The 24,750-nt window shown below is 45.3% G+C and overlaps 1 protein-coding gene across 2 annotated transcripts in view; it reads left to right on the forward strand.

Moving 5' to 3' along the window:
• The window catches only part of LOC119378901 (alsin), an 84,525-nt gene that overhangs the window by 42,631 nt on the left and 17,144 nt on the right, over positions 1-24,750 (forward strand). For both annotated transcript variants that reach the window (XM_049411681.1, XM_049411684.1), the window contains 10 exons: positions 2,876-3,034; positions 3,622-3,785; positions 7,878-7,987; positions 9,792-9,869; positions 9,969-10,117; positions 17,031-17,207; positions 21,644-21,823; positions 21,989-22,084; positions 22,201-22,296; positions 24,499-24,675. In XM_049411681.1, coding sequence (XP_049267638.1) covers positions 2,876-3,034; positions 3,622-3,785; positions 7,878-7,987; positions 9,792-9,869; positions 9,969-10,117; positions 17,031-17,207; positions 21,644-21,823; positions 21,989-22,084; positions 22,201-22,296; positions 24,499-24,675 — 1,386 coding nt within the window. The remainder of the gene's footprint in view (positions 1-2,875; positions 3,035-3,621; positions 3,786-7,877; positions 7,988-9,791; positions 9,870-9,968; positions 10,118-17,030; positions 17,208-21,643; positions 21,824-21,988; positions 22,085-22,200; positions 22,297-24,498; positions 24,676-24,750) is intronic.

A 24,750-nucleotide genomic window follows, 5' to 3' on the forward strand; every position in this document is an offset into this window, starting at 1 on the left:
ACAAAAAGAAAGCTCACTTGCACAAATTGTATGATTAATATCCAGTGTAGTGTGGTTTCGGCTTTATTTTACTGAATACACAATTCTATACAAAGGAACTACAGTCAAGCACTTTCCTAGGCTGGTGTCTAAAGCAGTTGTACACACAGTCAACTACAGTAAAACCTCGGTGATACGATCACGGCTCCTACGAATTTCTGGGTGATACGAATTTTTCTGTGGTCCCGGCCAAGGCCCATTAGCCTGCAATGTATTTGAGTACGGTTGTTGCGAACCGATTTGCACCCCGCAACGTTTGATACGAACGTACGCTAGCGCACAGGTACGAACAGGTGCGGCCCGCGCTGTCGCGGAACACGCGGCAGTCACGCGCGGGCGCGGGCATGCGCGACCATCAACGTTGCGTCGTTGCCTCCGAGATAGTGCGTGCGAATATTGGAGGCCTTTAGGCGCCTTCGCGTTTAGGTTACAGATGACGTTGTCGTCGCGCTTTTTTTTTTTTTTTTCGACGCGTTGACGCGTGCTCCTGTGCTGGAGGCAGCAGCGTCTTTGTACTGTGTTAACACGTGCCTGCCACGTCGATGCAAGCCATGTCCCCGCAATCAGACGTTCTAGGAAACAAGACTGAAACTTGGGCTGCGCGTCCGCCATGAAGTCCCATAAAAGGTGGACGAAGACCCAAAGAGACGAAGCGGACGGTCTTGAAGGAGCTTGGCCTACATCTATCGTGTGCAAAGCGCTTCTTAAGTCACTTTCGCCGCAGTACTTTGGTGTCATGCAAAAAAGCGTAATAAGATTAGGAAGGGGCTACTAGCGGTCTCGGGGCACAACACATCTGGTTCATTAATTACACACGCGCGCGTGCACCTTATATACGAGTACAAGTATGATCGTTGTCGTTTAAAAACTTTACTAGCAACCATTCAGAGCTGTGCATGACGTCGCTGCGGCCCTGAAAAACACTGAATCAAAACGTATGCCAACTTTCTTTTGTCGCATACTAATTTTATATGTTTTCTGGTGATACGAATTTCGGATGATACGAATATTTTTGGTAGCCCAGCGAGATTCGTATCACCGAGGTTTCACTGTATTCCAAAGGTCTTCATTGTCATTTTAGTTGAGATGTATGAGCTTCAATATGTTGCTTACAAAGTAATGAAAGTTATGAAGTTGGATTTTCTCCCTGTGGAGACGGTATGCCATGGCCCCTCTGCTCCCAGTGCACATGGCTTTTGGCTTTGGTGTGCACTTGAATAAATTAAAACCGAACATCAAATATTTGTGGGCTTCAGAGGCCCATATATGTGTGAATACTTTGAAATCCAATTGGGAACGTGGTTTTGGTGCGAAATTGAACGAAGAGGAGTTTCACTTTTATTTTCTTTGTCATGCCCTATGGCCACTGTAGCCTTCGCACCAATAAATCTTGCCAATAATAATTTTTTCTGCTAAAAGTGGCCTTTTTTTTTTTTCAATAAGCAAATGTTTTTTCAAATCAGTTCTGCTGGTTCCCGCAAGGTGGCGGAAGGGTTAAGAAAGGAAAATGTGCTTCGAGTTGTCGACGAATTCGCCCTCGCACTGCCAATGGCCAGCTTCCTGGTTAGCTCAATTGGTAGAGCAACCACCCCGAAGAGGCGTTGGTCCCGGGTTCGATCCCTGGACTGGGACGAATTTTTTGGCAACTGAGAAGCTTGCTTCCTGAGAAATATTGTGGATATCCTTGTGGCTTCGTGCTACAAGCGGGTGGTTGTCAATTTTCCTTTCTTAAAGAAATTTTTTGAGAGTTCTGCAAGAGCAGTAGCTCATAACAGCTATTATTCTTTACTTCACTTCTTTGTGTTATGTTCTTGCTGCTTATAGTGGCAGTGCAACTTCTGTAGCGGCAGAGCATCTTTGGCAAGTTATTCATGGGACTATGAAAAATAAATGTGAGTTTGGGGTACTATTTTAAGTAGTAAGCTAGGATTCTTTGGTACTTAACACTGGTATGACACAAGTGTGACGTAACTGGTTGGAAGATATAGTAGCCGGGAATGAATAATTCAGTACTGGCATACATGGCTTTATCGTTGTCCCCAATCATAATATAAATGGTTAGTGGCTTTTTAAAGGGGTCATGAAGCACCCCTTGGGCTTGTTGAAAAAACACATCCTGCGGAAAGCTGACACGGCTATGAACTGCTCTGCCAAATACTACAGTCGTGCGCGCCGCGTAAAGGCCACAAGCGGAGCGCGAAGTTGCCGTTTCCCCAGGCGCCCTCTTTTCAAACAGAGGCCGGTTCTCACTCTCGTCGGTGGGCGGGGCGTCTGGCAGTTTACGTCGCAAGAGACATAGCATGCTTATTGGCCGATAGCCGACATAAATCGAGAGCGGCGTTCGGATCAGATGCGCTTCTTGCCGCGGGGTGCCGCCACTTGCCGGCGCCGCACTCCTCAGTACACGGTAGCCGCACTCGCGCGAGCGAATCACAGCGGGAGAGCGATCGCGTTTCATGACGCGCGCAGACGTAACTTCTTTCCCCCATGCCATCCCTCCCTGTCTAGCTTCCAGTGCGCTCGTTGGCACGAGAAAAGAGAGAAAGCGCTCGGAGCGTGCGCCAAACCCCCGTAACTCCGCTGATTCTTGACGGATTCGAGAAATTTTTGCGGCAATCGATTCGGGAGGCAGTAAACTCCGATACTGAGGTCATTACATCATTATTTGGAAAAGGGGTTCATGACCTCTTTAAGAACATATGATTGTCTTTTTCTGGCATTCAGGTTTGGTTGATTGATCTGGTGTAGAGTATATGAATGCATTGGATTGAGCTCTGTTATATATGTGAGGCTTCCATTTACCTTATCTAGCATGTTGTGTGTGCTTGGCTTTTAGTGGAAAACTGACATGGCCTGACGGTCGCAAGTACACGGGCCGGTTCAAGAATAACTTGCAGCATGGTGAAGGTGAATACATTGTTCCTGGAAATGGAGGGGACACAGTGTTTCGGGGCACTTGGAAGAACGGAAAGCTTCATGGGCTCGGTAGTGCCAGGTTTGTCCGTTTCTTGTTTTTTGATGTGCGTTGAGTCTTGGTCAGCTGTATTGTTCTCTTATGAAAGACCTTTGCTTCACCTTTCCTTTTGCATCACTTGTATGTTAGCGATAACTGTATGAAATATTGGACTAGTTCAGATATTGGGCATAAAGTTATTCTGGTATGATTACCATGATAATATCCTATAATTGTTCTTTGCAGGTACGTTTAGTAGCCAGAAAACTGTCTTTCATAATTCTTTAAATAAAGTAACATATTTGAGTTACTAAATGGAATATTAAGGCACTAGTTGAGACGCACATAAGGAAGAACACACACACAGTGCCATATTATTAAGTTGAAGGATATGTGAGATTCAACAGCCTGAATAACTACCGTGAGAACCAACACGTCACACAAACCAAGCATAATGAAAGAACCAAAGTGCTTACAAGCTGTACGGGACATTAATTTTATGCTTTCATGCATAATCATAGTAAATCATAATTAGGAAAGAATGAAAAGTGTGCCACACTGAGCCATTGCTTTTAGTTATTTTTTATTGCTTTGGTTGCGATAGAAAGAATATAATGAATTGCTTTCAGGTACCCCAATGGTAACCTCTATGAGGGATTCTTCAAAGATGGTTTGAGAGATGGCCATGGCATCCTCAAGGAAGGCAGATTTCTGTCTTCTTCGAGCATATACATTGGCCAGTGGCTGCAGAACAAGCGCCATGGCTATGGAGTACTTGACAATGAAAAAGAAGGTATGTGCTCTTTTAAATGATTGTTTATGTGATTAAGATATTTTTAAGTAGTGCATTGTATAGAGAACTTAGTCGTGATCATGTCCATAGATTGCAGTTTGGCAGGTTTGGCAGGGGTAAATATGCTTACTCTTTGGCTGCGCTGCCGACATTGTGGATTGCCTTTTGTGCTGTAGGCTTTGGTGCTGTCGCATTAGGGTATCAGCACTGAAACTAGTGATTGCAAGAAATTCTATAGGAGTTAAGAATGCTGTTTGGGATAAGATGCTGGGTGTTTGCACTTGTCACATAGCAAAGACAACAAGTGTGGGTCCTTTTCACCTCAAAGCCACTTATTGCAATAACATTTGAGATTGTGTCTGTTTCCGTAGCTATGTCTACCAGTGATAATTTTAGATTTTCCCCATGGTGATTAATATTTGAGATTTAATGGTACAAGGGCCATTTCCCCATGATAATTTCATTTCAAATAGCTTATGGTCGTATGTTAGAAGTAAGGCCTCCAGACAAAGCCACTGATGGAGATAAATGGGCATAATTACACATTTTTTTTGCTATGTATGCATTTGAAACCATCACTTTTGAGTGGCACTGAAGGATTTGGTACGTGCTTTTTGTGGCATGAAACACCAAATAGATGACAATATTTTCTCTCCGTGCATTATTTTGCGAGAAGAACTTGCAGTAATTTAGGCAATCTAAAGATAATTTTAGTTCCAAGAAGGAATATATTCTTCCTCAAGACAGTCAGCGAAAGACCTTGTATGAGAGTGCACAAGAAGTGATGTCGAGGGCCCTAGAGAAAATCGTATCTGTGACGGTCCCCAAGAATCTGATGCTGGCTTGAGAGTGTACCATTGTAAAAGAGCTTCAGAAATGGAGAAACCTTCTTGAAATAAACCACTACGTGCCTATACACTCAAGTGTTCTTTTTCTGTGGCACTTGAAGCTCTAAAAATATAGTTCCTGTCTGGAATGGCTGCATAATGGTTAAGTGTCCATGGCTGCGAAGGGTCATTCTGACAGTAGGAGTGGTGAGTTAGGGTTGTGTAAAAAGGCTATTGACCAAAGCAGAAATTGCATCAGCATACACCTAATTAAATGCATGCAACACTGGTGCCGTGTTGTGGTATATCGGTTGGAAAGACTGGCTATCTGCATTGTGAGGCTGTGTTGTTGCCATGGCCAACTGATTTCGAAACTGAGTGGGGATTACAGGGTGCCAAAGTTTCTTTGCATAGTTTCACTGTTGTGTTTTGTGCATGGACGTACAAATATCTGAAATTTCAATTAGCAGTTTAATTAATGCTTCAATTATTAATAAAGTTAAACCTGGCTATAACAAACCTCCATGTAACGAATCCCTCGATATTACAAAGTTTTTCTATTCCCCACCTTTACTCCATAGAAGCACATGTATTTGCGACCTCTGTGTAACAAAGTGGCAGCGGGAGGCACCCTTGATATAACAAATTTTCGCCGCCAACAACCTAGGGATATTGCCCTGAATTTTGTCATTTTTGCACAAGCAGGAGCCGCATGCATCTTCTGCGGTTGCCCCACCGATGACGGAGTGCGAAGCAGCAGCGTCGCGCATGGTGCGCTTGAAGCCCCGGCGACTGCGATGCGAGAGTGAGCGCTCGTTTGTGCGTGCGGGTGTGCACGAGGCGTGCAGGCGCATGCACGGGCACATGCGGGCACCGCGGGCATATGCGCGGACGTGCCCTTCCTCCCATCGCTTCAAACCTCATCCAGCCGCTCGCGGGTGCCACCACGCTAACTACACCAGCTTTCTTAAAAGAAAAAAAATTGACTTTTGCGTTGGTGGCGCCACTTTTCAGTTGTTGCAGTAGTCTTTGAACTGCACTTTGTTAACGTGACATCAGGTGACGCCACTTAAAAAAAAATTCTTGCTCCGTGTCGTTACGCTTCGAGTTCACGCCGCATAAGGAGTTCACTCTTCATTTCTGACACCCTGCGCGCGTGCGTGGTTTCACTGTGCGTGCATGGAGCAGGCCTTGATGACGTGCAGCTTTGCGGGTCTTTTTTAATGCGGACAACTGTGTCATCACTCCCGAGGAGATGTCAGGTTAGGCGCTGGTGGAAACTGTCCGCAACCACGATGACAACGCCGGATCTTCGGAGGTTGACTCGTCATGCGCTTCGCCGTCTTACGCCGCGCCGTTGGTTCATGAGATCGTGGCCTCCGCGATTAGCTCCGCCAACGCGAATTGCAGAGGCCACGGCTAGACGATGACGGAGCAGCATTGTATTGATGTCCTATGAACGTTCAGTGTTGCCGTCCCTCACGAACAAGCAATAGAGCAAAATAACGCAGTTTTTTGCTGCTAAATAAATGTTCTGGGTGAGCTCTGCCTTTAGTCTCCCTTTTGTTTAATTTGTGCGTTTCTTTTCCAAATTTTCATGCTGAAACTGCATATAGCGAAAACCTGTTTGTAAGAAATTTTTGCGGGAATTTGTCAATTTCGTTATATCCAGGTTTAACTGTAGTATATTCAGTTCAAGTAATTGGATGTTTGGTGAATATTCAGGTATGGCCGTATGCATGAGGTTATTGCACTCATTAAAGCATGGCTGTGGTGGCCATCTACTGGCTCTCAGCTGCTGTTAAACCGAAATAATTGATGTACAGTCAGGCGCGATTTGAAGGTTATCAAACGAGCGTCGACCGGCCTAGCATTCCAGGGGCCTAGCGGCACATTTCGGAACAGTGAAAATCAAGATTATGCAGTCTTCTCTCCCTAGTTGGCTGTTCCATGCTATAACAATCGCCCCCAGGACGAACTCTACACCCTTTCTCTCTATTTTAAGCTTTCCATTCGTTGTGATCGAGCATATTCTTCACTGGCTCTTATTTCTGCGGACGACGACAAAATTGCTGAGAAAGGTCTGGTAAAGCTGATGCTTGGAACTGCTTCGTTTGAACGGATTGCTAAGTTGAACAAAATATATCGTGTTGTCATAAAAAGAAATAAATGAAAATGCGCCTTCCTCAGACGGGAGTGATTGCGGCGTAGGGAACAGCAAAAAGAGTGAGTGAAGCTTGCCTGATACCTCCCTCTATTATATTCTTGGAGTATTTTGAGAGTATTCTGGGACATGGCGCTGTTGTAGTTCTTGATTGACGCTCGCGCAATAGCCATCAAATCATGCTCGACTGTACTTCAGTTTTCCTCATATCTCTCTTATGTGGGAGATAATGTTACCTGCTGTTGCAGACATTGTTCCTGTACAGAGGGCATGGTAAATGAACAAGAATGTAGTGCAGTTTTTGTGCAGGACATCTTGCACTGACCTAACCATGGCTGCTTCATTTTAGTGATGCCTGTTTATTACCTTGATTTACGTAAAGTTTTGTTTCATTGATGGAGCTCAACATGCCTCTTCTACAAAGCTAATTCGATATCTGGTGCTGTTTATATCTTGTGACTTTGAATGTACAGCCACTATAACTCTATAAATTCAGGCTAAGCTTACTCACGTTAAGCTCAGACACTTTAGTGCAGTAGACAAGGCATGTTAGTATAACTGGTAACATAAGTACGGGCAAAAGGTTCTTATATATTCATCTTCTTTCTTCCTGCACTCTTGTTTTCCTCTGCTTCTTCATTAATACTAGCAAAAAAAAAAGCCAATTTAATGTTTGAGCCTTCTTTTTCCTTACATATATTCATTTTTGTTGAGTAATATAGTTTTTTTGTATTCAGAATCATCAAGAGCTTGTCACTTACATAGCACTTAAACACCTTATAGCAATCCTATTACATTAAGAGTAGAAAACGTCTTTATGATAGAATGTATGTTACACGTATCCTTCCCAAAGGCCTGAAGAATCGAGATGTGCATCGGTGAGTGAGGAAGGCAGGATTCCGTTGTGAACATACAGCACTGGTGTTGATTCATGTTCCTGTAACTCGGTTATTACTGCCCCATTAAAGAAGGAGCAGAGTGTTGTTTGAGAGTAAGAGCCAACTGTTAAATACTTAATTTCCAACCCAGTGTTCTTTAGTGAACCTACTGCATTGGAAAAGGTACCTTATTGTTCTGGTATATTCATGTGACATTCTGCAGGTGAGAAATACATGGGCATGTGGCAGGATGATTGTCGCCATGGCAATGGAATCATGGTCACCCTTGATGACATCTATTATGAGGGCAACTTTGTGAACAACAACCTCAGTGTATGTAACCTCTTTTGTTTGTTTGTTCGTGTGTGTGTGTGTGTGTGTGTGTGTGTGTGTGTGTGTGTCTGTCTGTCTGTCTTTCTGCCTCTCCTTCTACTTCTTGCATTTGGTGGCATTAGAATAAGGTGCACTGTACTATCGGCATCAAATGGAACCTGAACAGCGGCAAACCTTCGGAATGGTGTAGTGCGCGCCGCCCAGTTATCACCATGGACAGGCACGATATATGTGCAGTGCGGCCAACCTGGATGCGCACGCCTGTCAATGGTGATCTTGTGCACTATGCAATTGCAAAGGCTTGCCGCTATTTGGGTTTCATATGACGCCAATAGTACATCTTGCATGCTTTTGGGTTCGCTGCTCTTTCCACTGGGACCTCTGATTTGGTTTAGGCTTTTGTACTGTTATCTAGTACCCTATGACTTGGGATCTAAGATTTGGCTGTTCAAACCTGGCTGCTCCAACAGTACTATTCTTTACAGCTGCCCTTGGTAGTGGATGTAACGCATTGCTTCTCTTGAGTCATGCAGCAAGTGCAACACATAAAGTGATTTGAATAATCACTATGATTGCATTTAAAACTGTGCATATATAAATTTGCAGTATTCATCTACATGTAGAGAAAGGAAAAGAGTAAAACATTAATTTCCACGTATGGTTAGATAGTATTTTACATTTATTTATCAAGTTTTATTCCGATATTCACACATTTTTATAACTTATTATTTATGACTAATACAGTTGAAACTTGATTTAACAAAGTGATAACCACACTGGAATTATTTGCTTAAAATGGGAAGTTTGTAAAATCTAGAAAGGAAATTTTCTATTCTTCGTGATCGAAAATTGTAACGCAGCAATGCCAAAAAGCTACCATGGCATTATATTTGCGACGGTAGCTTTTGCTAGCTATGAATGGCTGCAGTGTGCAGCCTGGTCAAGATAGGGCTGTGAATAGGGCGCCTAAAAGTTTTGATGCACACGCTTGGAAAAAAAGAATGTGTGTGAATTGAATGAAATCGTGGCTTTTTAACTCGGTTATTTTAGGAAAAACTTTGTTAAATCGTGTTTGATGGCTGAGTTGCATTTGTTAATTCGGGTTGATGACAACACTCAACCCTATGGGTACCTTCCAAGGAATCGATCGTTAGATCAGGAACCTCATAAAATTGGATTCCTTTTGAGAGAGTTTTAACTATAGCTTTTACCATTGCTTCTTGGGACTAGTAGTATGCTAGTGCTTACAGTATAGTACTCCCTCTGAATTACACTTCAGTGGATCATTAAAAAATAATTGCACCGTTGAACTTCTTTGCTTCAAATTTTGCGTGCATATTTATGCAAAGGATGCTGAATGAGATATCTGTGTCTTTGAAATGTCAATGCTATAATGCCACAGCATGAGCTGAAATCCTTGGAAGATTTGCAGCATAGCACAAGTTTGCTAATCTTAGGAGATGTTGAAACCACCTCATTTTTAACACAAATGCAAATGCAGCCGCTGTTAGGTGATGCAAGCGGTGCTAGATGTGTAGTTTTTTTATACAAAATTGCGAAATCATGCCTATCGTGGTGTTGGGCAGTACAGTCTGTCATCAAAAATTAGGCTTTCATTAATAATTCTTTTTCTTGTATATTAATGAAGGTAAACTTGATTTTATTAGGGAATGAGTTTGTTTCATACAGTGTCTTTATGTAGTATGTGCTTTGCAATTTTATAAATTTCATTCAGTCATGCAAGAGGCTTTTTTCTGGTGAGGGCCTACTGTATTGTATCATGCATCAGTTTTACTATTTACAGGGTTATGGCACTATGATGTTTCAAGACAACACCGTCTTCAAAGGGGAACTTGGTGCTGGTGGTTCACTAAATGGAAAAGTAGGTTTTGAAAATTAGATTTTGTGCACTTTGAAAAAGTACTGTAATTTTCAGCGCAGAGAGACACAACATTGTTTCCACTTTTTTTTTTTTTTTCAGGGTGTCCTGAGTTTGTCGAATGGAGACACTATCCAAGGCAGCTTTTGCGGTGTGTGGAGTGAAGGCATCAAGATATCGGGCATATATCAAAAAGCAGTTGCTGACGAGCACAGTACTTCCGACGTTGATTCGCTCATTCATCGGGACAAGTGAGCATGTTGACCGTGCTTGCATAAATGTTGTAACTTCTGAAATTTTTCGTATGTGTACCACCATTTTCTTTTTGTGTGTCATTTTTTTTAATGTAACACAGTAGTGAGTTAAACGTGGCCGTGCAGAAATTGTAAGTATTGAATATGCTTATTGATAGATGCTTTTATGTCACCTCCAAGACCACGATGCATGTGGTGAGCAACTTGATAACATTACTAAAGTGGAGTTAATGTGTCTTGATTAAGCACTAAAGTGAAATGCCTGAATCAGTCGATTAGAAGGAAACATTAGTTAAAAACACTATTTTTTTAAATTGGCTATTAACAGGTGAGTTATTGAAGAAAATAAAGATCAAAGTTTGAGTTGGTAAAATTTCGCACTAAAACCACAGCATCAGTGTGTTGGTGGTTTGTCGCAGGTTTCACTGTATCTTTTAAGTATTTTTGTTTGGCCCATTGTGGCTTAGTAAAAGTTCTTGAAGCATGTAAAATTCAGTCTTTGGCTTTTTTAGAATAAAACATAGTCCATCTTTATCGATGATAAATTAGCTAGGCCGAAGTAGTTGCAGTCAAAATTCATGATGCCATGGCAAGCTGATGTGGGGACCTTACGGTGGCGTTGCCTTCCTCCTATCGCTTTTAAACCTTTGCGGCTTACCAAGCTTCCTCTTATATAGTAAGAATTTTTTTTTTTTTGCATTGTAGTGTTCTACTTCATACAGCTCAAATATTTCTGTTTTCTTTAGTATCCCTTCAGCAAGGTATTTATTGAGTCCACTGTAGTTTACGTACTGTTTCCTGTGTGAGGTAATGCATATTGCCACGCCCGCTTCTTCTTTTATTTTGATGTGTTCGAGTTTGACCAGCAAGGACGGTTATCAACGCTCGACGCTGGCCGCGAAGCAGTGTTCGAGAAGCTTCACGATTTTAGTAGATCGCTTTGTTAAGGTTGCGCGCCGCACGCGAATGTTCCAGCTTTGTCGAGAGATAACGCCGCCACCAGCGATATTGCTGGTAAGTTCCATAGCGCCTGTATAAAAGCCGACGTGCTTGACCGCTTGTCAGTTGATCGACGGACGACGCCCTGTTCGCCGCTATCATTGTACAGCGTGTATTGCTGTATTGCTAGTTCTCATTTTCCGGCCACAAGTTCGGCCAAATAAACAGTTTCATCCTGCAAACGCCGACTGCTGTCTTCGTCGACGTCAGGACCACGTGACATCTGGTGGAGGTGCTGCTTCATGATCCGGACGCCACCGCGGAGCGCCGACCCAAGCCCAAGCCGCGACGAGAGCGACGGCAAGGAAGTCCCGGATCGTCGAACAAGCCGCAGACAGAAGGGACTGCAGCCAGAGCACGGGCTCCTTCCCGAAAAACCCAGGCAGCCGCAGATCTCAACATTGACCACAGCGACGATGACCGACCACGTGCAGCCTGCGCCAATCCTTTTTCGCCAGCCCAAGGAGCCGCCAACCTTCCGCGGATCGTCGTTCGAAGACCCGGAAAGCTGGCTCGAAGCCTACGACCGAGTCGCCCTTTTCAATTCCTGGACCAGTGAAGACAAGCTACAGCATGTCTTCTTCGCCTTGGAGGACGCAGCTAGAACATGGTTCGAGAACCAAGAGCGAACCCTGACAACATGGGACGTTTTTCGCAGCAGGTTCCTGGCAACATTCACCAGCGTTGTCCGCAAGGAGAGGGCCGAGGCTCTGCTCGAAACCCGCGTGCAGCTGCCAAACGAAAACGTGGCACTCTTCACAGAAGAAATGACGAGACTGTTCCGCCACGCAGACCCTGAGATGCCCGAGGAGAAGAAAGTTCGCTTCCTCATGCGAGGAATCAAGCAGGAGCTGTTCGCGGGACTAATCAGAAACCCACCCAAGACCATCCAAGAATTCCTCGCGGAGGCAACAACAATCGAGAAGACGCTCGAGATGTGCATTCGGCAGTACAATCGCCGCGCATTCCAAGACAGCGCAGGAGCTCATGCCCTCGGCTCCGACGACTTGCGCGAAACGATCCGAGCCATCGTGCGAGAGGAGCTGCGCAAGCTCGCACCTTTTGCACAGCCCGAAGTGACGTCGATTGCGGACGTTGTACGCGAGGAAATCCAACAATCACTGGGTGTTCCTCAACCGGCACCGCCGCAGCTGCAAGTAATGAGCTATGCTGCTGCAGCCCGACGCAATGCCCCCCCTCCTCGCCCACGTCAAGACGCCGCGCCGCCCCAGCAGTTCCGCCGCCAGGCACCACCGCCGCCACCACCGACGCCATACCGCCCGCCAACCGGCCAGCGATACACGCCGAGGAAGACCGACGTTTGGCGCGCCCCCAACCATCGTCCACTCTGCTACCACTGCGGAGAAGCCGGCCACACCTACCGCTGCTGCCAGTATCGACGGATGGGACTGCGCGGATTCGCCATCGACGCGCCGCGTCCACAGCAGGGTGAACGACCACGTGACATCGCCGACTATCTGGCAGGAGCGCAGTGGACCCCCCGAGGACCTTCCCGATCGCCGTCGCCAGGCCGCTACGCCTCTCCCCAACGCCGCCAGTATACTGGCCCATTCCGGGGCCGGTCGCCTAGCCCGTATCCGGAAAGCTAAGGGCAGCAACCGATGGAGGTGCGGTTGCTGTACGACGAAACATCGAAGATCCTCCTCCGCCGCCGCCGACGACGCCACGACGAAACCTTGAAGACCCGACGCGAACCAGACAGAGCCCTGACGACGAAGCCTCGCGGACCGAAGTAGACCTTACGACGCAACGTGGAAACAGCGGAACAAACCGACGTAGCCGTGACCCGACGCCACGACCTAACTGCAACGCAAGACGACGAACTAGCGACCTCGACGTTCTTATCGACGGCCACAGCGTCACAGCCCTCGTCGACACCGGAGCCGACTATTCTGTCATCAGTGGACCGTTCGCCATGAAGCTGAAGAAAGTTAGGACAGCCTGGGAAGGCCCCGAAATCCGGACAGCTGGAGGTCACCTCGTAACGCCAGAGGGAATCTGCACAGCGAGACTCACCATTAACAACAGGATTTATCCCGCGAACTTCGTAATCCTGCCGCGTTGCTCGAGAGATGTCATCCTTGGTATGGACTTCTTAGGCCTTCATGGTGCAATCATCGACCTGAGGTCTAAGTCAATAACACTGTCCACGGAAAAGGCACTACCGCCGCACACTCCGCCAAGAAAGCACGCCTTGAATGTGCTGGAAGACCAGGTCACCATTCCACCTCGCTCCAGCGTCATCATTTCCGTCGGCACTCAGAAATCAGCAGACCTCGAAGGCGTTGTTGAAGGCGACCAACACCACTTGATTAACCGCAAGATTTGCGTCGCAAGAGGAGTAGCAGAGTTGCGGGCAGGGAAAGCAACAGTTATGCTCACGAATTTCAGCAACGAGTACAAGCACGTGAGCAAAGGCACGACGGTCGCCTACATCGAAGAAATCGTAGAAGCCAGCAATGCTTTCGGCCTCACCGATTCTCCCGAGCCTACTCCGACGAATAAAGCGCCGCAACCAGCTTTCGACATCAATCCCAGCCTTCAGAAGCACAAACAAGAACAGCTCAAAACCCTGCTCTTGCAATACAAGGACTGCTTTTCGTTGTCGTCAAGAATTAGGCAGACTCCCGTGGCAAAACATCGCATCATAACAGAGGAAAGCGCCAGACCACTCCGTCAGAGCCCGTACAGAGTTTCGACGTGAGAACGCGAGGCCGTGAAGAAACAGGTAGACGAAATGCTACGCGACGACATCATCCAGCCGTCAAAGAGTCCGTGGGCATCCCCGGTGGTGCTAGTGAAGAAGAAGGATGGGACTCTACGTTTTTGCGTCGATTATCGTCGCCTGAACAAAGTCACGAAGAAGGACGTGTATCCCCTTCCCCGGATAGACGACACCCTGGATCGATTACACAACGCAAAGTACTTTTTGTCGATGGACCTCAAGACCGGTTACTGGCAAATAGAAGTCGACGAGAGAGACTGAGAAAAGACTGCTTTTATAACACCAGACGGCCTGTTCGAGTTCAAGGTCATGCCCTTTGGTCTTTGCTCGGCACCTGCGACTTTTCAACGGGTTATGGACACAGTACTGGCCGGCTTGAAGTGGCAGACGTGCCTCGTGTACTTGGACGACGTCGTTGTGTTTTCCTCAAACTTCGACGAACACCTTCGGCGCCTTGAAGTTGTACTTCAAGCAATCAAGACCTCCGGACTCACCTTGAAGCCTGAAAAGTGCCGCTTCGCGTACGAGGAGCTCTTGTTCTTGGGTCACGTGATCAGCAAGGATGGTGTTCGCCCGGACCTGCGGAAAACAGCTGCCATCGCTGACTTCCCAACGCCCACCGACAAGAAGGCCGTACGCCGTTTTCTCGGCTTGTGCGCCTATTACAGACGTTTCGTCAAGGAATTTTCACGGATCGCCGAGCCACTGACGCAACTCACGAAGGCCAACGTCGAATTCAGGTGGGAAACGTCGCAAGTTCAAGCATTTCAAGAATTGAAACGACGCCTGCAGACGCCTCCCATACTTGCGCATTTCGACGAATACGCCGATACGGAAATCCACACCGACGCAAGCAGCGTAGGACTCGGCGCCGTCCTTGTGCAAAAGACCGACGGATTCGAAAGGGTCATCAGTTATGCTAGCCGGTCGCTATCAAAGGCAGAAATCAACTACTCCACAACAGAAAAGGAGTGCCTGGCCATCGTCTGGGCTACATCGAAGTTTCGCCCCTACCTCTACGGCCGGCCCTTCAAAGTTGTGAGCGACCACCACGCCTTGTGTTGGCTAGCTAACTTGAAGGACCCTTCAGGTCGCCTCGCACGGTGGAGCCTACGACTTCAAGAATTTGACATAACCGTCGTTACAAGTCCGGAAGAAAACACTCTGACGCTGACTGCCTGTCCCGCGCCCCCGTCGACCCACCGCCGCAGGACGACATGGAGGATGACTGCTTCTTGGGAACCATAAGTGCCGAAGACTTCGCCGAACGACAACGAGCGGACCCAGAACTCAGGGGCCTTGTGGAATACCTCGAGGGCAGGACCACCGTTGTTCCCAAGGCATTCACGCGAGGACTGACGTCGTTTTTCTTGCGCAACGGTGTTCTCCTTAAGAAGAACTTCTCGCCGCTTCGAGCCGATTCCCTTCTCGTAGTGCCCTCGACATTGCGACCAGAGGTCCTCCAGGCTCTGCATGACGACCCGACGTCTGGACACCTGGGTGTTTCTCGCACGCTCGCAAGAATACAGGAAAAGTACTACTGGCCGCGCCTTGTCGCCGACGTAACTCGCTACGTCAAGACCAGCCGGGACTGTCAGCGACGCAAGACACCGCCGACTAGGCCAGCCGGACTTCTGCAGCCTATCGAGCCACCTCAACGGCCGTTCCAGCAAATTGGGATGGACTTACTGGGGCCGTTCCCGACGTCCAATGCCGGAAACAAATGGATCGTCGTAGCTACCGACTACCTCACCCGCTACGCCGAGACAAGGGCCCTACCCAGAGGCAGTGCCGCCGAGGTAGCAAAGTTCTTCGTTGAGAACATCCTCCTGCGTCATGGCGCCCCAGAGGTCCTCATCACCGACAGAGGTACGGCGTTTACTGCTGACCTAACTCAGGCAATACTGAGATACAGCCAAACAAGCCACCGCCGGACCACAGCGTACCACCCACAGACCAATGGCCTCACCGAGCGGCTAAACAAGACCATTGCCGACATGCTGGCCATGTATGTCGACGTCGAACACAAGACGTGGGATGCCATCCTTCCGTATGTGACCTTCGCATACAACACGGCCATGCAAGAAACGACGCAAATGACGCCGTACAAGCTGGTCTACGGAAGGAGCCCGGCAACGACGCTCGACGCAATGCTACCAACCGCCACCGACGAAGACGATCTCGACGTTGCCGCCTATTTGCAACGCGCCGAAGAAGCTCGGCAGCTCGCCCGCCTGCGCATCAAGAACCAGCAGAGGGTCGACAGCCGTCACTATAATCTTCGACGACGTCACATGGAGTACCAACCCGGTGACCGTGTGTGGGTCTGGACGCCGATACGCCGACGTGGGCTCAGTGAAAAACTTCTTCGGCGATACTTCGGCCCATACAAGGTGCTTCGACGTCACGGCGCTCTTGACTACGAGGTCGTCCCGGACGGCATTACGAACTCCCAGCGACGCCGCGCACGACCTGAAGTCGTCCATGTCGTGCGCCTTAAGCCGTTTTTTGCACGTTAGCGAACCTGAGAACTCTACTTTTTCCTTTTTTATTGTAATTTATTTGTGTATGCACTTGTTTTTTCCTTTGCATGTTCTGTTGCAAGCATCGGGACGATGCTTTTTCAGAGGGGGGCAATGCCACGCCCGCTTCTTCTTTTATTTTGATGTGTTCGAGTTTGACCAGCAAGGACGGTTATCAACGCTCGACGCTGGCCGCGAAGCAGTGTTCGAGAAGCTTCACGATTTTAGTAGATCGCTTTGTTAAGGTTGCGCGCCGCACGCGAATGTTCCAGCTTTGTCGAGAGATAACGCCGCCACCAGCGATATTGCTGGTAAGTTCCATAGCGCCTGTATAAAAGCCGACGCGCTTGACCGCTTGTCAGTTGATCGACGGACGACGCCCTGTTCGCCGCTATCATTGTACAGCGTGTATTGCTGTATTGCTAGTTCTCATTTTCCGGCCACAAGTTCGGCCAAATAAACAGTTTCATCCTGCAAACGCCGACTGCTGTCTTCGTCGACGTCACGACCACGTGACAATATATCAAATTGTGCCTCATACCTCAGGAGTATACTTTTTTGTTGTTGTTTGCAGTAACAGTACTTAGAAGTTGTATGGGCAAAAAAGGGAAGCCTAAGCTTTTTTCTTTTCTTTTCTAATCAGCAAAGGATCTTTCTCGATGAGTGTGCCAGCGTCTGACAAGTGGAGGGACATCTTTGACCATTGCCGAGACATGCTTGGAATTCAGGGGGTCTCGGATGCTCAAGACAACAAGCATGCATGGGATGCCATTGCTATTGCCATCAGCAACAGAAAAAGGCAGAGCCACGTGAAAAAGCAGTATGACAGCATTTATTCAGCTTCTGTATTTGTTTTGCAACTCTTCCTTATTTAAAAAAAAGTTTTTTTGGGAGTTCTTTGCTAGCATGTGTTTGTGCTTTGAAACTGTACGCAGCCTTTCAGGTCATGGTTAGCATATTCTGCTCATATGCGAATATAAGAATATGCGAACAGGCGTAAGCTGTGACGAAGTTTGAAAACAGAAGTGCGAAATGTATTTGCTGGGTTTCTGCCTCATAGAAACGTCTAAATTAGCTTAAAGAGCCTTTATTATATGGTTATACACTCATGCTGTCAGCAGCAGTCATCATCAACATGACATTGTTTAAAGGGACACTAAAGGCAAATAATTTGTCAGAGTGAAAGCTCAATGTATGACAACGTCTAAAACAGCAATATTATCGACAGTAGTGCCCTACTTACCGAGAAATTAAGCTAAATGTATCACACGACGTGAGCCACGAGTGGGACATTTTGGAAATGATCCCGATGACGTGAGACCATCCGACTACAATTAATTACTAGTAATCAAACTAGCTGCAATAAAAAAGAACCTTCCGTGCATCAAGAAGTGTAATAAAATGCTGCTTGTTCGTTTCTGTTTGATTCATGGAAAAAAGAACCTCTTTGGCGTTGCCAAGGGGAACGGTGCATGTGGTTCAAAGGTTCTGTTTTCATTGAACTGCACTTCGCCTGGCGCCCGGCTTCGCTCACGCGGTCGCATCTCAGTGGTAGTTTCGGTATCGCGTACTGCTGCGTGTGTTTTACACGCTCGTGAAAGTCACTCTGACGGAAAGTTCAACAAAATGCCTCATGCATGTGACGTTGCCGGATGCCCGAATGGTGCACGCTGCCGCACAGTAAATAAAGACGGGCAACACTGGGCACAGCAACAGTGACGTCAGAAAAACCGCTTTCAGGTGGGTGGTCTGAAGTGCGCTAAACCGTGATTTGCGGACCACTAAAAATGCGGACTACTAAACCGTGATTTTATTTCGAATTAAGCACTTCCTTGGCACAAAAGTAGCACTACGAGGTTTCTGGACCGCTGTTTAAAAAATCAACATCGACTTAATATTTGCCTTGAGTGCCCCTTTAACAACGGTAACTATAAACTTTCCTAGTTTCCTTTTATATGGCTACGAAAGTCTCAGGCATGCTACATTTTTCTGTTTTAATATATAGTGTGCATTCGATTTCTACTTAGAAGCTCCTGTGTTAAGGGGGGACACTGCTCTTGAATTTTCAACGGCGAAGCTGTTCTTAGTCGAGGCTTTCATGTCCACTGATGGCGTAGCGCTGATCACGTGGCCTCGCGGTGTGGCGAGGGTGAGGCTCGGTAGGAAGGGGAGTGCTACGCCGTGCTGCGAGAGGCGAGGGCGGAGCTTCGGAGCAAACCAATGAGAGGCGCACCGACGGGGAGGATGTCGAGTCTCGGAGGAGGGGTGAACCTTTGAGAAACGCGCCAAGGTAGGGAGAGGGCAAAGCTCTGTGGATTATAAAGGAGCATGTCAGTGTCGGTGTTTAGGAGTTTGCACTTTCAGAACTGCTAAGATTTCTCGTTCTGCCGATGACAAAGCCACCCGACGTGAGCATCAGCAAGAACTGGCGAGGAAACGGGCACGACGTCGCCGGGCCGATCCTGATGTCTGTGCTAGAGAGGCCAAAGCTAAGCGCAAGCGGAGAAAATTAGACCCAGAGCTTCGAGCAAGAGATGCAATAAAACTATACTACCACATCAAAGCTTAACAAATATTGTTTAATAAAGAGCAGTGATACAACATATCTGAAAGACTTGAAAAACATAGAAATGTGATAGCCTGATGAAGGGAAGGCCACCAGCTTCGCTGTTTCATCAGTGTCCGCAAAGTGGAGCTGGCTGAATTTTTTATTCTTTTTATTGATCGATTTTGATGGAACTTGAAGAGTTTATGTATATATGTATGCCTATTTCAAATATACAATTATTTTTCTAGTATAATATGTAGTTTTTAAAATACAAAATATTTGAAGTGCCTTTTCAGGAGCAAGTTTTTTTCTAAACTGAGCAAGTTACAAAGTAAATCAGTATATCGCAATAATCTGGAATCAGAACTGTGTGCAGTGCAACAAAAATGCATGTTCTAAGCCTATTTGAACAAAAGTTATAGTATGCTGAACATTTGCGAACGAGTCAATTCCAAGCTGGTATTTCACTCGTGAATGTTCAACATACCATAACTTTTGTTCTAATGGGTTTAGAATATCTATTTTTGTTGCACTGCACACAGTTCTAATTCTAGATTATTGTGATATGCTGATTTACTTCGTATCTCACTCAGTTTAAAAAAAACCTTGCTCCCCAAAAGGCACACAAAATATTTTGTATTTTACAAACTACACATTATACTAGAAAAATAAATGCATATTTGATATCAGCACACAAATATACTTATACTTAGGAAGTTTTATCAAAATCGATCAATGAATTAAATAAAAATTGTAAGTGCCATGTCCCCCTTTAATGTCACTAGAAGGTTTATTGCCGTTTTCTACTTTCTGGTTTGAACACATAGACACTGGGTGCACATTAGATTCGAGGGCATCTTAAAATCGAGTAAGCATTTCTAAATGAAGTAGAGGTGAGTTTGGGAGTTTTTTATGTTCCTTCTTTAACTAGATGCTCCAGATTCTTACACAAGTTTTGCCATTTCTTCAAGGTTGAATTAATAGAGGTCAACTGTGTGTGTCTGTGTGCATGCACGCATGCTCACTTGTGCCTAACCTCCAAATTGTATAGCTAGACTAATTTGGTTTGCATAGAGGCTGTAGTTTGATTACAATTTTTTTTTTAAAGGTTGGCATTTTAAGTGGTGCAATAATATGGTATAAAACTGCTGCAAATCAATGTCCATGTAATAGCATAATGCAATCTTGATACTCTTAACTCTGGTTTCCATTGATATTTTTAGTTCATTTTGGTATTCTTTGCCTAACCTTAAACTGGTTTATGAGTTTATCAGAAAGTTAGGCTACAAAGTGTACATATGAAGCACTTTATTGATGTTAACTTTATGGTTATAGATTTGGACTGTTTTTTACAGCCTGCAGTCTGCTTAATAAGTAATGCTATCTTCAGCTGTTTCTCAAACAATATAATGAACTGGTTAAAGGCATATTTGATGCAGCATCACTGAGTAAAAGGTAGGGAACGAAGTAAAAAACCACAGGCTTGAGTTACTCTCAGTGTGGAGTTGCACTGCAACGAAAAAAATTTCTATCATTATATTAAATATGTGGTGACTGAGCGATGTTGGTGTTCTGCTGATTAGTATGTGGTTGTGAGTTGGATTCCAACCTGCAGCAGCTTCATTAAGATGGGTAGAAACCCAAGAATTGTCTTGTGCACTGATTTATGTGTATGTTAAGGAACCCCATGTGGTCAAAATTACCTAATAGACCTCCTCTCTGGCATCTGCATTGCTTTAGGACATTCAGACATTGAATTACATTCAAAGTAGTCCATTATTTCCTCAATTAAAAAAAAGTAATTGTGTTCACTTATATAGTTACCAAGAGATGACTTTATTATGGTAATTAAAGGGACACTAAAGGCAAATAGCAATTTATGTCAGAGTGAAAGCTCAATGTATGACAACGTCTAAAACGGCAGTATTATGAACAGCAGTGCCCTACTTACCAAGAAATTAAGCTAAATATATCACACGATGAGCGCCACGAGTGGGACATTTTGGAAGTGATCACGATGACGTGGGATAGTCTGAATACAATTAATCACTAGTAATCAAACTAGCTGCAATAAAAAAAGAACCTTCCGTGCATCAAGAAGTGTAATAAAATGCTGCTTGTTTGTTTCTTTTTGATTCATGGAAAAAGGAACCTCTTTGGTGTTGCCATGGAGAACGGCGCGTGTGGTTCAAAAGTTCCGTTTTCGCCGATCTGTGCTTTGCCCGGCGCCCTGCTTCGCTCACGCGGTCGCGGCTCAGTGGTAGTTTCGGTATCGCGTACTGCCGTGTGTGTTTTGCACGCTCATGAAAGTCGCTCTGATGGAAAGTTCGACAAAATACCGCATGCATGTGATGTTGCCGGATGCCTGAATGGTGCACGCCGCCAGTGCACGCCGCCACGCAGTAAAGGCGGGCAACGTTGGGCACGGCAACAGTGACGTGCGAAATACCGCTTCCAGGCGGGTGCTTTGAAGTGCGCTAACGCGATGTGGACCACTAAAACGTGATTTTATTTCAAAATAAGCACTTCCTTGGCATAAAAGTAGCACTACGAGGTTTCTGGACCGCTATTTCAACAATCAACGTCGACCTAATATTTGCCTTTAGTGTCCCTTTAAGGACCTTGTGAAATATTATTCCACAAAAACACTTGAAATATACAACTAACATTGTGATATCTAAAAAATGTCATTAATATTTAAATTACAGAGGGAAACCCTGCTGCGAAGAAAACCTTGACTATCTTGAGCGCATTCCTCAAACCAGCAAGAAGCATGGGTCATTGACTCTGGAGCGTTATGTTGAGATCAAGGACTATCTGACCAGTGCATTTGACTGTGTTCATCATCCTTTGGGCTATCTTTTAGATGGCTTGGTAGGTGTGTTCAGGTAAGGTGCACTCTGTTATCTTGTTTGTCTTTTATTTTTATTTTTTGTTGTCCACTGGGCTTTTATCTCTTTCCTATATTATTTAGTAATGATCACGCCTTTTATCTTCATGCTTATACTTGTTTCTTGGTGATGCATGTTTCTGTTGTGATCCTTTGTTGGTAGACTGACGTACTGTGGCATTGGTGTCCATCCTCGACTTCTTGTACATGCTGTGGAAGAAGTCAGATCATTCTGCCAGAGGCTGTACGAGTTGGTCAGGTAACTGAGGTTATTCCAAAGCAGCCATAATACTGATTAATAGATCATTTATCATTTTTCTCTTGTGTAGGTCATAATCCCATCTCATTCTATGGTGGTTTCTGTTCAAATTGCAGAATTCTTTTTCCTGACCTGCCTCAAGCAGATAAGCCCCTGGTTCTGACCTCCTTAGGGGATGTGGAATGCCCAGACGACTTCCTTGATGGTGCTGGGTGTGTTTATCTCTGTGTTACATCACATGTGTTTAACGTTTTCTCGTTTTTGGGCCAAACAAAAAAGTTCATGGAGGGGCTCGTTTTTAGTAGATACAACCATATAAAGCTAAGGAAAACATAGGGGGTGTTATTTGTAGCTTTTAATTTAGGTTTAGTTATTATGAGATAAAAGAAAATGCCTTTGTTGCCTTTATTATTTGTTAGCTTCACGTAGTTCGGTCTTACAAAAACGGGTTTCTCGATCAATCATGTTCTTTCATTCATTTGATACCTTTAAGTAGCATGCAGGGGTTTGTTGGTCAGCCATTTACTCATAAATTTCACTTACACTATGTGATGCCGTTGAGGAAAATTGCTACCATGGTCATGAGTGGTGCTGGCTAACCCTCACAGGGTTACACATACAGCAAATAGCCATGAGAGGGGACGGGGCAACAGCCGCTGCCAAAGCACAACTGGAACTAAATTGCACGTGCCCCCACTTTCAATAAGCTTAGTTCGTGGCGGCGGCAAGTTGTGTTTTACTTCCACTTTAATTTTCCTTCATTGCACAATTATACTACACTTCAGTTAACCCTTGCAGTGTAAAGTTATATGAAAAGAGCACAGAGCCATCCTGGAGCGAGTACACTGATGAAGGAGCTTGCTTATCACTGAAAAGAAGGTGCGCCATGGCGAAGACAAGGGAAGATGAAAAATAACCCCTACAAACATGACAGATGGCAACAGTACATAAAAGGTGTCACATCGCGGTGTCACATTGCGGCTTTTTGAATGGAGAATTACCTACTGTCGTGTAAAGTACAAACCATGCCCCGACCCACTTGTGCCTCCATTAGAGTGCATTCTGTGTAGCCGCTAAAGAAAATCTGGATGGAGTAAACCAAGGGAAAGGAGAAAATATGCTTCTGGAAAGATGCAACAAATGGTACAACCACCCCAGAGCTCGCAAACTTCATGTTACTTTGCCCAAATGGGTGAAGAGAGTGAAAAAAGAGAGAAAGGTTTATTGTGGCAGAGAAGCTGAGAGGTACCTGAATAAATTTTCTGGCCTGCTACTCAGCGTTATTAAAGGGGAGGGGGTGGTAAAGAGAGTAGAGAGAAGGTATTGATGATGACGAGGAGGAAGGTGGTGATGAATCAAAACCTTGAATGTCCAGAAGCTATTTACTGTCTCTTGTCGAGTTCTGTCTCGTGCAAAAGCTTGTTCAGCGCTTTCAAAATATCGTGCTGCTGACGACATACGGTTTATATCAATGGGGCTGAAAAGGTTAAAAACTACAAATAACACCCTCATATGCTTTCCTTGGCTTCATTATCTGTTGACTTCATAGATATTGTGCCTTGTGTCAATGGAAACACTAGTATTTAGGAAGCCAGCACATATGCTTTAAGAAACCAGTATTCATGTCATGCCACTGCATGTGCTGAGCACACATAGTGTAAGAACTGCATGCAGCAATACTTTTATTATTGCTTGTGTGCTGCAAAATAAACTGTATGTTGCACTTCAAAAAAAAAAGCTGCTGGTGCAGTGCAACTTTTTGGTACCAGTAGCTTAGTTTAACCTGCAAGATATGCTGCCACTGTACCTTGTAATGTTATGGCACATGCTGTGACGGTGAAATGGTTGCACATACATCATTGCAGTTCTAAAGCTGAAAAACGAGACGGTTTCAGCTCTTGAGGTAATCTCGAAGCCTTGGTTGAAGGTTGCCTAAAATGAGTGGGCTAGAATTGCTAAGTACTATTAGTGGGCTTTCAGCGCTATGCTGCACCAATGTATTCTCATTAATTATTGATATAATTAATAATTTTAAAATTCTCTTGACACTTGATATATTCAGCCTCAGCTGGATTTGCAAGGTGCTATATTACTGCCAGACTGTAACTGGCATACAGCAACTTGAATAACTAAGCTATGTAGATGTCTTGGTGGGTGTGCTTTAGAACTCTTCATCACCTTAGAATAAGAGTGTCTATCTTATGTCAAGTTGACAAGAGCCAGTTGTACTGTGGTGTGAACATAGTCTTTGGTATAATTGAGAAATGGGATCATTTGAAAGCTAGTAAAATAAAGGCAATTTAACGTAATTTTCTCGGTGTTGTGTATAGCACTTAATATTTTTGTATTGTGTATGTGGTACGAACGTCACTTGAAGTCATGCTCACAAACTTTCATTTTTTTGTACTCTCCAGAGAGTGCATCACGCCGAACACACTCATTCAACCAGTCCTTCTGCCTCGGCTTTACCCGTCACTTTCAACACTCTATGCTCTGAACAACGAACAAGAAGATCGGCACTACTGGGAGCGCCTGCTCAAATGGAACAAACAGTCTGACTTGGCCTTGATGACCTTTCTTGGGGTGGATGAGTATGTGCCTTTGGTCATATAAGCTGTCGATGCCAGCGTTCAAGGTAGTACTAGTACTAAGGGCCCTGAAGGTTA

Source organism: Rhipicephalus sanguineus, chromosome 1 (assembly GCF_013339695.2).
Source record: "Rhipicephalus sanguineus isolate Rsan-2018 chromosome 1, BIME_Rsan_1.4, whole genome shotgun sequence".
Classification (NCBI taxonomy): domain Eukaryota; kingdom Metazoa; phylum Arthropoda; class Arachnida; order Ixodida; family Ixodidae; genus Rhipicephalus; species Rhipicephalus sanguineus.